The sequence below is a fragment of the Terrapene carolina genome, unplaced genomic scaffold (assembly GCF_002925995.2).
Source record: "Terrapene carolina triunguis isolate 2854851 unplaced genomic scaffold, T_m_triunguis-2.0 Scaffold68, whole genome shotgun sequence".
Classification (NCBI taxonomy): Eukaryota; Metazoa; Chordata; order Testudines; family Emydidae; genus Terrapene; species Terrapene triunguis.
In genome coordinates, this window is record NW_020664419.1 from 9,661,719 (window position 1) to 9,677,620 (window position 15,902).

General features: G+C 44.3%; 1 protein-coding gene across 1 annotated transcript in view; it reads left to right on the top strand.

The window, feature by feature from the left end:
- Window positions 1-860: 860 nt before the first annotated feature.
- The window catches only part of CDC123 (cell division cycle 123), a 75,778-nt gene continuing 60,736 nt past the window's right edge, over window positions 861-15,902 (top strand). Inside the window, exons 1-3 of the mRNA XM_029910812.1 lie at window positions 861-1,036; window positions 6,780-6,840; window positions 8,263-8,295. Of these exons, the coding sequence (XP_029766672.1) occupies window positions 897-1,036; window positions 6,780-6,840; window positions 8,263-8,295 (234 nt within the window). The 5' untranslated portion in view covers window positions 861-896. The remainder of the gene's footprint in view (window positions 1,037-6,779; window positions 6,841-8,262; window positions 8,296-15,902) is intronic.

Genomic DNA, 15,902 nt, shown 5'->3' on the forward strand with positions numbered 1-15,902 from the left:
GGGGAGCGGGCGTGAGGGCAGGGCCTGGAGGGGCTGGGCCGGGGGAGGGGGTGTGGGGTCAGGGCATGGAGGGGCTGGGCCAGGGGAGTGGGCGTGGGGGCAGGGCCCGGAGGGGCTGGGAGTGGGCGTGAGGGCAGGGCCCGGAGGGGCTGGGAGTGGGCGTGAGGGCAGGGCCTGGAGGGGCTGGGCCGGGGGAGGGGGTGTGGGGTCAGGGCATGGAGGGGCTGGCGGGGAGCAGGATATGGAAGAGCTGCGCTGAGGGTGAGAACATGCAGAAGCTGGTGTGGGGGCAGGGCACGGAGGAGCTGAGCTGGGCTGGGGTGGATGGGGAGGGCATGTGCACAAGGATGGCTATTCTGGGTTAGACCAATGGTCCATCTAGCCCAGTATCCTGTCTTCTGACAGTGGTTGCTAGTGTCCAGTGTTTCAAAGGAAATGAACAGAACAGGGCAATGTATCCAATGATCCATCCCCTGTTCTCCAGTTCTAGCATCTGGCAGTTAGAGGGTTAGGAACACCTACTGAGAGACTGGTATGAGAGGAGTGCAGTGCATGGGGGCTGCGGTGAGAGTGTAGGGGGGAGCATTGAGGGCTGGGGAGGGTGTGGAGGCAGGGCATGGAGCTTACACCTTTTGATGGTTGAGGAATACAGTTACAAAATGAATTGCATAGCAAATGTTTCATTTAAAGAAATCCTTTGTGCACTTTTATTCTCCTCTTTATTCTTCTCTTTGTGCCCCCCCCCCCCCATCTAAGGAAAAAGTGTTTTTGTGTGTTGGTTTGCTTTTTAGGGGTGGGGGGGGGGGAGAGCATAAGATTGGGATAGAACACAACAACTGTGTTCATGTCCGTGTGTTTCTGTGTGTGTTTCTTCCACAGAATTAAAGGGACATGGAATGTTGGGATTTTTTAGTTTCTTTAGCCTTAATTATTCTAATAATTTTTCTGCCTTTTGTTTGTTCAGTGCTATACTTCCACTGCCACAGAATGTGAAGGATTATTTGCTGGATGATGGAACTCTGGTAGTTTCAGGAAGGTAAAAATAAGTATTTTTCAAATATTAAATTTTGTCTCCCTATACTTAGTTCATCTGCATATATTTGATAATATAAGGTGGATAAAAATCAATTAAATACAGGTTTATTTTTTTAATAAATCCTTTTAAAATTAAATTTGAAAATGACAACCTATATTCAGGCCTAAATTTATATAATCTGTTAAAATCATTTAAATTAAGTAGTACTTGTTTGCTGTCAAGTTTTAAAGAAAGTCAGACCACTGAACCAGTGGAAGTTACTGGTTAAGCACCTGGAACTAGAGTTTGAAGTACTAAACCAACTTTTGACAACAGTAGCCTCTTTTGCAAGTTTAGAGAGAATATTTTCTTCATTTTAGTTTATTCAACTAATTTAGTTAAATGACTAGTTGATTCAAAATTAAGAAACCAGTTGGGAGTTGGAAGAAGCAGGGAAGCTTGTTTCCTCTTCTGATCTATAAATAAAAACTAGGATTGAGAGGATGACATCATCTAGTTCTAAAATCTTGAAGGACATGGTCACCAGAAACAATTAAATTCACTAATTACAGATCCTAATTCCTTTTTTTAATAAATCAGTTGATTTTAAATGAAAAACATATTTTGATTATTTTTTTCTTGTATGTCCAGCACAAAAATGAAATGCTCTTTTGTGCATTCTGAATTAAATTTGAATGTCCGTCCAAAATAAGCTTGACTCAAATCACAAGTGAAAAATCAATCATTTAGTAAATAAGAAATGTATAATTTATCATTTTCCAATATAAAAATGTAAAAGATTAAGAATAAGCAACTATATATCTTAACTTACCTTTATTCATAAATAAATGTGCATAGATATTGTATCCTCTTGTTTGGCACAAAGAAGTAACACATTTGTGTAAAGGCAAGTTGCAAATGACGTATTTTAATGGTTACCAACTAATGAGAATCAACCTTTCTTTAGGAAAATAATTTAAAAATGCAAATATAAAACACAATTAAAATCAATTATTTCAGTAAAAGTTTCCTGGTTGCTAATTTAAATCATGATTAAAATCAGTGATTTCAGTTGCTTTAATTTAATTTCCATCCTGATAGGGAGTAACAAAGGGTGCTATACCCTCCCTTGCAGAAGTTGGGAATGTTGCCTCTCCTGAGGCACAAGAATGAGTTTTCCACACAGCAGGTCATTGCTCTTCCAGCTAAGCCTTTAGGTTAACCCAATCATGTTGTATTCAAAGTAATGAAATCAGATAGCATGGCTGTATCTGGAAGGAGGTTAACACTGGAGAATCCATTAAATATACAGCTAGCCATAGTTCCCCAAAATGGCGAGAAGCATGTGGAAGAGGGGAAATCAGGCCATGAATTTGTTCCCTCTCTGGCCCCCAGATTAAGTAGGAGATCTGGTAGGCCTAGGAGTTGTAGTAAGGAGACTTAGGCCTTGGCTACCCTTGCTAGTTACAGCACAATAAAGCAGCCCCGGGCGCCCTAGCTCACTCCCCATCCACACTGGCAAGGTTCGTAGAGCACTCTGACTTCGCGGCTACAGCGCTGCTGGTACTCCACCTGGGCGAGTGGAATAACGTTTGCTGCGCCCCCGCTGGAGCGCCGCAGCACCAGTGTGAACAAGGTGTTGCATTACTGCGCTGTGATCAGCCTCCGGAAACGTCCCATAATCCCCTTAAGTCAAGTGGCCACTCTTGTCATTGTTGTGAAATCGTCTGCAGGAATGCGGAAATGCCCTTTCAAAGCTCCGTTTCGGAGAAGCTGGCTGCTTATCAGCACAGAGAAAAAGCAAACATTTACTGTTTGCTTTGAGTGAGTGAGAGAGAGGCAGGGGAGGGGAGGGGGGTCTGAACTTACAAGACAGCATGCTGACACACTCTCAGCACCCCAAAAACCCACTCTCTCCCCCCCACATACACAGAACACACTCCCTGTCACACTTCACCCCACCCCCCCATTTGAAAAGCACGTTGCAGTCACTTGCATGCTGGGATAGCTACCCATAATGCACTGCTCCCAATGCCGCTGCAAATGTGGCCACGCCAGTGCGCTTGAAGCTGTCAGTGTGGACAGACAGCAGTGCTTTCCCTACTGCGCTCTCCGAGGGCTGGTTTAACTCACAGTGCTCTACATCTGCAAGTGTAGCCATGCCCTTAGTATGAGATGGGAGTCCACAAAAGAATAAGGCTACTTAGGCTGCCTTATGATTAAGGTTGACTTTAAGCAGAACTATTAGTCCATATGGACCAGACAATCTCCTGTGTCAATGCCATGATGGTGATTATTTGATGGTGGAGTAGGATGGGGCAGATATATTAGAGAAACAATGGGCAGAGACGTACATTTGCTTCTTGATCTCCTGTTAGTCTCTCCCTGCTGCTTCTTTGTAAAGTGATTTATTGTATGCATAAATCTTGGTAATACCCACATTCAGAAGTCAGTCCTTGTTCTATAATTTCCTAGTTAGTACTTTGCCTTTGTTGCAGACCTAATGATTAAGAGATGTAGATCAGAAAGTTGTGGTGCATTTCTAGAAAGTCATCCTACTGGGGGAATTCTGCACCATTGCGCATATGCAGAATTCATGTCCCCCGCAGATTTTTTTTTCCTCTGCGAAAAATACATTCCACCAGAGGCACTGCAGTTATGCCCACCAGGGGCTGCTGAGGCACCAGAACAGAGAGCAGCTAGCTCACCAGCAGTAGCAAACAGCAGCTGTCTGCATTGCTCACAGTGCCCAGCCTGCAGGGCCAGGTTAGAAGGCATGGGATATGGGTGGGCACACAGGGCTGCTGGGGGATCACATACACTGGAGTTCAGAAGGGCTAGTGGTGGGGGACAAACTGGGGCAGGGGCTGAATGGGAATAGGGGTGTAGGGCCACATGGGAACGGAGAGCAGGGGAGTGCAGGGCCACACGAGGACAGGGGCAGGGGTATGGGACACATGGGGACAGGGGCAGATGTGCCTGACTGAATGGGAGAGGCTAGGGTTCAGCCAAATTCTGCATGGAGGAGGCTCCCTAACAATCCCCCCTCCCCGCCAAAAAACCACTGTTCCATATTTCTTTCACCCATACCCAACAACCCCACAGGTTCACTCCCAGGCTCCTTCCCAGAAATTGTTTCCCTCTCCTTCAGCTCTTCTGTTACTCCTGACTCCCACAAATCTTTGCACTGCTTCTGAGGGGTCTGAGAAATATGTTTCTGTATTGTCGTCATGGGCGCCGACTCAGTGGGTGCTCTGGCATTGGAGCACCCACAGAAAAAAAATAGTGGGTGCTCAGCACCCATAGGGGCCCGCCGATCAGCTCTTCCTCCTTCTCCCCACCAATGCCTCCCGCCCGCCAGTGTCCATGTCGATCGGCTCCTCCCCCTCCCTCCCAGTGCCTCCTGCCCTCCGCAGATCATTTGTTCAGTGGTGTGTGGGAGGCGCTGGGGGGAGGGGGTGGAGTGAGGGCAGGGCATGTTCAGGGGCGGGAAGAGGCGGGGAGGGGTGGGGCCTTGGGGGAAGGGGTGGAGTGGGGGTGTGGCCTGGGGCAGAGCGGGGGTTGATCACCCCCCAGGAAATGAGGAAGCTGGCCCCTGTGATTGTAGTTTAAATGAATTATTACTCAAGAGTTCTGTATTAATAAGCCTAGTAAGGAATCTTTGTCAAAAAGCGTTTCCTCAATCTTTTTTGTTGTCTGTATTGTTACAGACATACTTGCTGACAGGTATTTTGAAATAAATTGCCAAAATAATTGTAACTAGTGTGATGATATTGTGTTATTTTGACAAATAAAATATGTAGAATTTTGCAGAATTTTAAAATGTGCGCAGAATTTCCCCAGGAGTAAAGTCACAGTGAGGGAGTGTGAATTAAAATATTTTAAAAAGATGAAACCATATTATTTTTTCCCCCAAATTTGAAAGGTTTTCTAAAAGATATGTATAGGAAATTAGAGTTATCATCAAACTTTTATGGCTAGGAAGGGCCTGTATCTTCCCTCTGATCCTGCATCATTATGTAAATCAACTTAGCAGCTATTATTCAATTTATGGCCAAGTTTCTGAAAATCTAAGACTCAAGGTCTGATTATGCAGTCGCTGGACATGAGCAGCATCCACTGTGTTCAATGGAGAGGTTGTCATATACTGCTGCCTAATTTGATTTTTAAGTGTCTTTAAACATACAATCCTGTATAAAGTCCAGTCTTTCCGGAAGGTGAATTCTCTAGAAAGCAAACACACGTGTTTTAGACATCATCTTCTCTCAATCACGATTAGTTTTGCTTTTAAACCTGGATGAATCAGCATCTGAATCCTAGTTCTGCAGAGCTGAATTGTAGTTTGCTCCATAGTATCTTTGTCAATGACTTTGATGAACAGCAGAAACTCTGTCTATACTACAGGTGCTACAGTGGTACAGCTACAATGTAGATACTTGCTACAGCAATGGAAGGGGTTTTTCTGTCGCTGTAGTAAATCCACCCCTTTGAGAGGTGGTGACTAGGTCCACAGAAGAATTCTTCCATTGACATAATGGTGTCTATACCAGGGCTTAAGTCGGCTTAACTACATCTCTCTGGGGGTGAAAAATCACACACCTGAGTCAACGTAGCGAGATAGACCTAAGTTTTAGGTATAGACCAGGCCTTAGCTGCTTGCAGTTTTTGCTCTCCAGTAACACTGTCTCATTAGCAGCATGGCAAACATCAAACCTGTCCTGCTTGCTACACTGACTTCCCACAGAATATGGAGTCATAGTCATGGACTCAGTCCTTTCCCTTGAGGTGCTCAGTGTTATGGGCCAAGGAACCTAAGGCTTGGTCTACACTTACCCCCCAATTCGAACTAAGGTACGCAACTTCAGCTACGTGAATAACGTAGCTGAAGTTCGAAGTACCTTAGTTCGAACTTACCTCGGTCCACACGCGGCAGGCAGGGTCCCCCGTCGACTCCGCGGTACTCCTCTCGTCTAGCTGGAGTACCACAGTCGACGGTGATCACTTCCTGGTTCGACTTATCGCGTCCAGACAAGACCCAGAACTTCGATTCCCAGCCGCCGAACTAGCGGCTGGGTGTAGCCATACCCTGAGAAATCACCTAAAGCTCTAAGATGAAGATTGTGGTCAACCACTCCACTCACTTGGCACAACGAAGCACCAACAGTCCAGCTTGTTTGTAAGGGGACAGAACTTTCTCAAGCGGTGGTCTGAGACTGTGGAATCAATTCCAATAATATCTAAGAACCATTAAAAACCTCAACTTCTCCTCCATGTGCAAGGCCTGCCTCTTTGACCTTGCCTACAAAAACACACAAGCAAAGTTAAAAGCTCCCAGTTTTCCCCCGGGGAGAGGAGCAGCATCAATCCTGTGGTTTTCTAGTTACCTCATTTAATGCACTGCTGGGAGGGCACTTACCATGTTGATGGCTGTGGTATAAAAATCTGAATAAAATGAGTCACAAAATATTCAATGAGTTTGAATGGTTTCAGAAGTGAAAGTAATATGCTGACAAAAAAGCAGAATGATTTTGTGACTAGGGCACTGGACTTGGGAGATCTGTCTTCTATTCTTGGCTTTGCCACTGACTCACTGTAACTGCATCACAGTGTATTGTGAGACTTAATTCATCCACTTATAAAAGCACTTTGAGATCTTTAGCTGGCAGTTATGGTGGAAGTCCAAAGTGTTCTGTCAAAATCAAACTCTCGATACTCAAGATTTCTAAGAGCTTTTTTCCCCCCCCCTCTCTAACTTTTGTTTCAGGGATGATCCCCCAACATGTTCTCAGGAAGACAGTGATGATGATCAGGCAGAGGAAATACAGGTTGGTACAAAATGTAATAAAACTTGTGTGAAGTGTCTTACAAAGTAAATGTATTAATACTTACCACATCTGTAGAGATCTTTAGGGAGGCATAGCACTTTACAGAATAATAAAAACATGGTCCCTGCTGTGAGGAACTTAAAACTTAGTTTAGATCAGGGATCGGCAACCTTTGGCACACGGCCCGTGAGGGAAATCCGCTGGCGGGCCGGGAGGGTTTGTTAACCTGCAGCGTCCGCAGGTTTGGCCGATCGCAGCTCCCACTGGCCGCGGTTGGAGCTGCGATTAGCCGAACCTGCGGACACTGCCGGTATTACAAACCATCCTGGCCCGCCAGCGGATTTCCCTCATGGGCCGCATGCCAAAGGTTGCCGATCCCTGGGTTAGATACATCCTGACTTCAGGGAGGGAGGAAAGTTTGCATAAAATATTGCTATTATATTTGTTTCTCACAAGGCACATATCTTATTAGTTTCTTTATTAATTGGTTTTGTTAGGCTCAGAAGGAAACAGTGGAGAGACTGTGGAAAGAAGTGGGTTTTACAGGGGGCATTTGAAGGAACAAAGAGAGGCTGTGTACCAAACAGGATCAGGAGGACATTCCAGGCAAAGGAGGCACCCTGGGAAAAACAATGTAAGCTCTTGAAGAGAAAAAGAATTGAAGCGAAGTTAGCTAACCATTGGTCTAGAACTGAGAAGTGGTGGGAATTGGGACAAGATTTAGGCTGGGACAGCTGTGCCAAGCTTTACTCTGCACATCTCCTTGGCTTGCTTCTCTGTCATGTTCTGGTTGTAATTTGCAAAGACGACTTCAAGGCTTATTTCTACAGTTAAGGACGGTGATACTGATGCTAAACCCAAGGTTTTGTGCTGTGCATGGCTTTTCATAGCCTCATACTACCTGAACTGTTCTGCCTCTCCCTTTTTCATTTAGACCATTATTTTTATTAGGTCTTGTCTACATGGTGAGTTAGTGTGTGGCAAGCCGGGGTATGACTCTACAGCATGACAGCCTGCTGCACACTAACTCGCTGTGTGAATTCTGTTACACCGCAGTGAAAGTTCCGGGGGGTGGCTCAGAAACCCAGCATGCTCTGGGACTTTCACTGCACTGTAGCAGGGCCTACACATCAGGTTAGTGTGCAGCATACTGGTGCGCTGTAAATTCACACTCTGGCTTACTGCATGCTAACTCACTGTGTAGACAAGTGTTCTGTCTACAAAAACTGCACCTCTCTATATGTTGGGTGCTGTACCCACTCTCGTCTTTATGATACAAGATCTCCAGGACAGAAACTGGATTTGTTTGGCATGTTTTACCTATTGTACAATGTTATGTAGATTTATGGTGTTACATAAATAATAAATATGCTAGGACATCCAAGAAACCATTAAAAATTGTTCTATTCCTCTTTCATTTAGTGGTCAGATGATGAGAATACCACAACACTTACGGTAAGGATGATTTATGTACCTAAAAACATGGGATTTTGTCCACATTATTCTTTCTGTAATCTGAGAATTAAGCTCATTTTCAGAAGGTTAAATTTACCCATTGTTACAATTAACATGTATCAGGCCATTCCAGATTTGTAGCAGGGTGGATGTTTCTCATTATAGAACCTGGTGGAATCTCACTTTTTGTCCAAAACACACCAGTGACCGGAAACTTATTTAAATTGCAATATGAAAATCAAGTTGTTATTGCTTCCTTTTTGGATAATCAAAAATAAAAATGGGCCAGTGTTTAAGGATCTGACTCTCACCAGGCTATAGGAAATGAACTGAAGTTCAGCACTAAATATAGCCATCTTTCATTCTTGCCACTTCCAACATGTCTCCCCAATTACATAATCAAACCTTAGGCAGAAGAGATGAAGGCCCTGTAGCTTTCTGCTTTCAGAGCTCTCCGCAACTCCACTCTCCTACACCTTTGCCATTATTTCCTCCTATGTCCCTTTCCTACTATCTGCTCAAATTGTCATTTTTTCCTTCTCCTGTCTTTGCATCCTTTTTGTGCAGCCCCCTGCTCTTGAAACAGGATCCTGACTACCCTGAACCAAGCCCCCTCCCTCTCCTCTTCCAAATCACTTCTGAAAAGTCCATTTATTCCACAAATATTAATGTAGTTGCACCCCTTTTTGCCTATCATCTGTGCCATGCCCATCCATCTTATTGATGTGGTAGAGCCAAAGTGTTTTGATCAGTTTTGTGGCTCCATTGTTTACTCCTGGGGGATTCTGTGCCAAAAAATTAAAAATTCTGCACACAATATTTTAAAATTCTGCATATTTTATTTGTGATTATGTTGTGTTATTTGACACCAGTTTCAATTATTTTGGTAACTTATTTCTAAATACACCTGTACCCTGATATAACGCTGTTCTCGGGAGCCAAAAAATCTTACTGCGTTATAGGTGAAACCGCGTTATATCGAACTTGCTTTGATCTGCCGGAGTGCGCAGCCTCCCCCACCCCCCCAGAGCACTGCTTTACTGCGTTATATCCAAATTCGTGTTATATCGGGTCGCGTTATATCAGTACCTGTCAGAAAGTATGTCTCTAACAATATAGACAACAAAAAAGATTCAGGAAATGTTTTTTGACAAATAGATTCCTTACTATGGATATTAATACAGAACTTTGAGTAATAATTCATTTAAACTACAGTACAGAACCATATTTTCCGCACCTCTCAGAAGCAGTGCAAAGCCTTGGGTGATTCAGGGGTATCGGAGGAGCTGAGGGAGAGGGAAGTAATTGCTGAGAAGGAGCCTGAGTATGACCTTGAAGGTTTGTTGGGTATGGGTAGGAAAAGTATGGAACAGGTTTTTCTGGGCATGGTGGTGGGGAGGGATTATTAGGGAGCATCCCCCAGGCAGATCCTGGCTGACCCCTAGCCCCTCCCATTCAGTCAGGCACATCTGCTCCTGTCCCCATGTGACCCTGCACTCCCATGTGTCCCTCCACCCCCACTCAGACACTCTCTCCCCCTGTCCCCATGTGTCCGTGCACCCTGTCCCCATGTGTCCGTGCACCCCGTCCCCATGTGTCTCTGTGCCCCCACTCAGCCAGTCCCGTTCCCCCTGTAGCTCTGCAACCCCTCCCCCTCTACCAATGTGTCCCAGGCACCCCCCTCAGCCATTCTCCTCCCCTCATATACATGTGTACCTGTCCCCATGTGTCTGTGCCCCCACACAGCCATCCCCCTTCCTCCTATAGCTCTGCACCCCCTGTCCCCATGTCTCTGTGCCCCCCACTGAGCCTTCCCTCTGTAGCTCTGCACCCCCCTCTGCCCGTGTGGCTCTGCATCTACCTCCCCCCTGTGGCCCTGCGCCTCCACTCCCATTCAGCCCCTGCCCTAGTCTGTCCTCCCCCACTAGCCCTTATGAGCCCCTGTCTGACCCCCCAGCAGCCCCACGCTGTCTGACTCCCCATATCTCCTGTCTCCTGACCTGGTCCAACAGGCACTGTGAAGAACGCAGGCTCTTTCTCTTCCCTATCATAGCTGGGACTTGCCAGGAGCGGCTGCTGTATTCTAGCGCCTTAGCACCCTCTGGTGGGCAGCAACTTTTCAGCAGAAGCTATTTTCTGTAAAATAATAATAATAATTAAAAATATGCATGGCACATGAAATATGTGTGCACGCAGTGGCGCAGAATTCCCCCCAAGAGTAATTATACTAAGCACTGTACAAACACGTGTCCTGGACTCTCAATAGCTTATATGACAGGTTTCAGAGTAGCAGCCGTGTTAGTCTGTATCCGCAAAAAGAACAGGAATACTTGTGGCACCTTAGAGACTAACAAATTTATTAGAGCATAAGCTTTCATGGGCTACAAGTGGGTTGTAGCCCACGAAAGCTTATGCTCTAATAAATTTGTTAGTCTCTAAGGTGCCACAAATAGCTTATATGTTTACTTAGAGTTTACAGCTTTGCATTTTGAATCAATAGAGACTTACACATGTGTTTAACTTTACACTTGTGAGTAGTGTCTGTTGATTTCAGTGGAGCTACTTACACACCTGTGTCTTTTTCAAATTGGTGCCTTAGATTGTAAATTGTTCAGACCAGGGATTTTGTGTGTTGTTCGTTGCATTTTACCTTTGTAAAGTGTCATGTTTTGTTTACAGTGCTGTGCAAATAATGTCTGGCTGTTGAATCAGATCTCATAATTACAATCAAAGAAAGTACATTCAAAAAGTGCTGTATCCAAGTTGGTGTAACTCCACTGACTTCAGTGAAACTATGCCAGCTTAGACCAGCCAAGCATCATTTCCAGGCTATGGAGTTCATCACCTTAGTTGCTCTATTTGGGTTACAGTTACAAGAGGCTCCATCAGAATAAATCAAAGGATTAATATTTGTAGAAAAGCTTATATTATATAAATGAGGCAGCAGGGTTAATGGTTTGGATGTTGCCTTTTCTGTTTCAGTATTAAGATGTTTTGATTGTATAACTATGATTCTTTATGCTACTTAAAGTAAAACTGATTAATTTTTGTACATTTATTAAGGATGTTCAAGATCCGAGTTATATGAAAACTTAGTGAGTAAAATCCTGGCCCAGTTGAAGTCAATGGCAATTCTCCATTGAACTCAGTGGGACCAGGATTTTACCTCCCATGTGTATACTTTTGGTTTTTCCTCTCTGCCCCTCATGATGTTTTAGGAGATTTATATGTCTTGAACAAATCACTGATTTTTATATGCTCTTTTAAAATATGTCTTTCTGATGTAATTACTAGGGCTGTCAATTAATCGCAGTTAACTCGCACGATAAACTTAAAAAAATTAATTGCGACTAATCACAGTTTTAATCGCACTGTTAAACAATAGAATACCAACTGAAATTTATTAAATATTTTGGATATTTTTCTACATTTTCATATATATTGTATTCTGTGTTGTAATTGAAATCAGTGTATATTATTTTTTATTACAAATATTTGCACTGTAAAAATGATAAACAAAAGAAATAATGAGGAGTCTGGTGGCACCTTAAAGACTAACAGATTTATTTGGGCATAAGCTTTCGTGGGTAAAAAACCCACCTCTTCAGATGCATGGAGTAAAAATTACAGATACAAGCATAAATATACTGGCACAGGAAGAGAAGGGAGTTACCTTACAAGTGGAGAACCAGTGTTGACAAGGCCAATTCAGTCAGGGTGGATGTGGTCCACTCCCAATAATTGATGAGGAGGTGTCAATACCAAGAGAGGGAAAATTGCTTTTGTAGTGAGCCAGCCACTCCCAGTCCCTATTCAATCCCAAATTAATGGTGTTAAATTTGCAAATGAATTGTAGCTCTGCCGTTTCTCTTTGAAGTCTGTTTTTGAAGTTTTGTTGTTGTTGAAGAGTGGCTATTTTTAAATCTGTTATTGAATGTCCAGGGAGATTGAAGTGTTCTCCTACTGGTTTTTGTATGTTACCATTCCTGATGTCTGATTTGTGTCCATTTATTCTTTTACGTAGAGACTGTCCGGTTTGGCCAATGTACATGGCAGAGGGGTGTTGCTGGCACACGATGGCATATATCACATTAGTAGATGTGCAGGTGAATGAGCTCCTGATGGTGTGGCTGATGTGGTTGGGTCCTCTGATGGTGTTGCTAGAGTAGATATGGGGACAGAGTAGGCAACGGGGTTTGTTACAGGGATTGGTTCCTGGGTTAGTGATTCTGTGGTGTGGTGTGTAGTTCCTGGTCAGTATTTGCTTCAGGTTGGGGGGCTGTGTGTAAGCGAGGACTGGCCTGTCTCCCAAGGTCTGTGAGAGTGAGGGATCGTTTTCCAGGATAGGTTGTAGATCGTTGATGATGTGCTGGAGAAGTTTTAGCTGGGGGCTATACGTGATGGCCAGTGGTGTTCTGTTATTTTCCTTGTTGGGCTGGGCCTGTCCTGTAGTAGGTGACTTCTGGGTCTCGCTCTGTCAATCTGTTTCCTCACTTCCCCAGGTGGGTATTGTAGTTTTAAAAATGCTTGATAAAGATCTTGTAGGTGTCTGTCTCGGTCTGAGGGATTGGAGCAAATGCGGTTGTATCTTAGGGCTTGGCTGTAGACAATGGATCGTGTGATGTGTCTTGGATGGAAGCTGGAGGCATGTAGGTAAGTATAGCAGTCAGTAGGTTTCCAGTATAGGGTGGTGTTTATGTGACCATCACTTATTTTCACTGTAGTGTCCAGGAAGTGGATCTCTTGTGTGGACTGGTCCAGGCTGAGGTTGATGGTGGCGTGGAAATTGTTGAGGTCCAGGTGGAATTCTTCAAGGGCCTCCTTCCCGTGGGTCCATTTGATGAAGATGTCATCAGTGTAGCGCAAGTAGAGGAGGGGCACTAGGGGACGAGAGCTGAGGAAGCGTTGTTCCAAGTCAGCCATAAAAATGTTGGTATACTGTGGGGCCATGCGGGTACCCATAGCAGTGCCGCTGACTTGAAGGTATAAGTTGTCCCCAAATCTGAAATGGTTGTGGGTGAGGACAAAGTCACAGAGCTCAGCACCAGGTGTGCGGTGGCCTCATCAGGGATACTGTTCCTGAGAGCTTGTAGTCCATCCCCATGTGGAATATTGGTGTAAAGAGCTTCTACATCCATGGTGGCCAGGATGGTGTTTTCAGGAAGATCATCAATGCATTGTAGTTTCCACGGGAAGTCAGTGGTGTCTCGAAGATAGCAAGGAGTGCCCATAGCGTAGGGTCTGAAGGGAGAGAGTCCAAATAGCTGGTAGCTATTTTCTTCATGTGCCAGTATATTTATGCTTGTATCTGTAATTTTCACTCCGTGCATCTGAAGAAGTGGGGTTTTTTACCTACGAAAGCTTATGCCCAAATAAATCTGTTAGTCCTTAAGGTGCCACCAGACTCCTTGTTGTTTTTGTGGATACAGACTAACACGGCTACCCCTCTGATAAAAGAAATAATATTTTTCAATTCACCTCATACAAGTACTGTAGTGCAATCTCTTTGTTGTGAAAGTGCAACTTACAAATGTAGATTCTTTGTTAGTTACATAACTGCACTCAAAAACAAAATAATGTAAAACTTCAGAGCCTACAAGTCCACTCAGTCCTACTTCTTGTTCAGCCAATCACTAAGACAAACTGTGATGGGATCCCCCCAGGGTGTAGCCTGGGACTGTGGGACTCCTGTGCCCCCTTAACTCTCTCCAGCCTGGCTGTCTCTCTCAATGCCTTGTTAGTGACCAGCAGCAAGCCCCTCCAAGGTGCTGTGATCATCATTAAGTTTTTTAATCGTGCAATTAACTTTTTTAATCGCGTGATAGCCCTAGTAATTACAGTGTTGAAATAATGTCTGTTTTTTAAACAAAGTGTATGTGTAGAACACAAAGTGCCTTCTCAAATGTCAAAAGTATTTTAAAAGAAAAACTATTAAGAAAATCCATCACATGTACAAAGTAAACTATCTTTTTCAGATTCAGTGAAAATAACATATTTACTTGGCTCATAATCTACATTCTGAACCTTACTTAGTGCCCTGCAGCAGTGGCTGTCATGGCCACTAGGAACACTTAAGAAATGCGTGACAGAGAATTTAACTACATAGAAAAGCCAGCTGCATAAACCTCACAAAGAAATCCATTTGTGCAGGGATGTATTAAAATGGAAAGGCTCTAGACAGACATCTCACATGTACTTAATGACAGTAAAGATCAGATTGAATGCTGGTAAAAGGGGCCAGATTGACAGCCCGATAGAATTCAGTCCTCTGTTCACAGACCAGGCACTATACAGCACAGGCACATTGCCAACACAAGCTTCCCCAGCACTGGCCTGCCATTCTACTTGGGGTGGTTTTGCCTTTCTCAGCAGCATGTGGCTGTGGGTCACTTGCCAGAATCATCTGGATATATCCCACTCCCACTTAATTCCCTGCCATTTCAGGGGCCTCAGGCACTGGTGTGCCTGAGTCACTCCTTTTCTCTGCGTGTGGCGCATAACAGTTTAGTCCCCTGAGGGCTGTAATACACCTCTACCCCGATATAACACTTTCCTTGTGAGCCAAAAAATCTTACTGCGTTATAGGTGAAACCGCATTATATCGAACTTGCTTTGATCCGCCGGAGTGTGCAGCCCCGCCCCCCCGGAGCACTGCTTTACCGTGTTATATCTGGATTTGTGTTATATCGGGTCGCGTTATATTGGGGTAGAGGTGTACTTTGGTCTAATTTCAGTTGTTGGGTTTAGTGTGTGGGTGGTGGTGGTGGCTTGTGATATACATCGGGTCAGACTAGATGATCCAGTGGTCTCTTCTGGCCTTAAATTCTATGACTATATGACCAAGGCAGTGATGCTGTACTAATGGTTATAAAAGCAGCGTGAGTGCTCTGACATTTAGAAAACACAGGAAAAATGGGTTTAAAAGACTTCTTTTGGTGTCTGACTAGTTCACAGCATGAGTTCTGCAAAAAGAGCTGGTCTTTGCAAAGTTGATTTTTTGAAGCTGGTTTCAGTCCATCAGTTCCTAATTTCTTTTAAAGATTCTGGATGATCTAATTTTCTCCTAGGTTGTGAGCTCTCTGGGGCAAGGACTTATTTTGTATTGTTTTGGTATGGTTCCTAGTACAATGGAACTGCTCAGCAATTTTTCACAACAAGGTTAGGGACTAATGTGTTTTGCTCACGTTAAACAAAATGTGTACAATCATTTTTATTGCGAATTTCTAACATTACCGTGCATTGGAGCAGGGACATGAAATATGACCAGTTTTGCCCTAGTTCCAGAATACGGCCTTTGCTGCCTGAATTTGGCATTCTGAGTCTCTGAAAATCGCAGTTCGCAAATGCTCAGTTGAGACTCGTTAGATTTTGGCTGCTAAATGCTCAGAAGATGCCATCTACACTGAGCATGTCCCATCACCTCCCAGCACCTTCATGCTGATCAGACTGCATGCCCACAAAGTGACAGAGCATCAGTGTTGCCAGCTATCCCTCGGTGAAAGTCACGGAGGGGACCTTGAAAAGTAACTTGATGGTGCAAAAAATTGCTTGTTCAGGTTTTTGGGGGCAGGGTTGGGAGGGAGGAACTTCAAGTGTGGTTCCTTTTG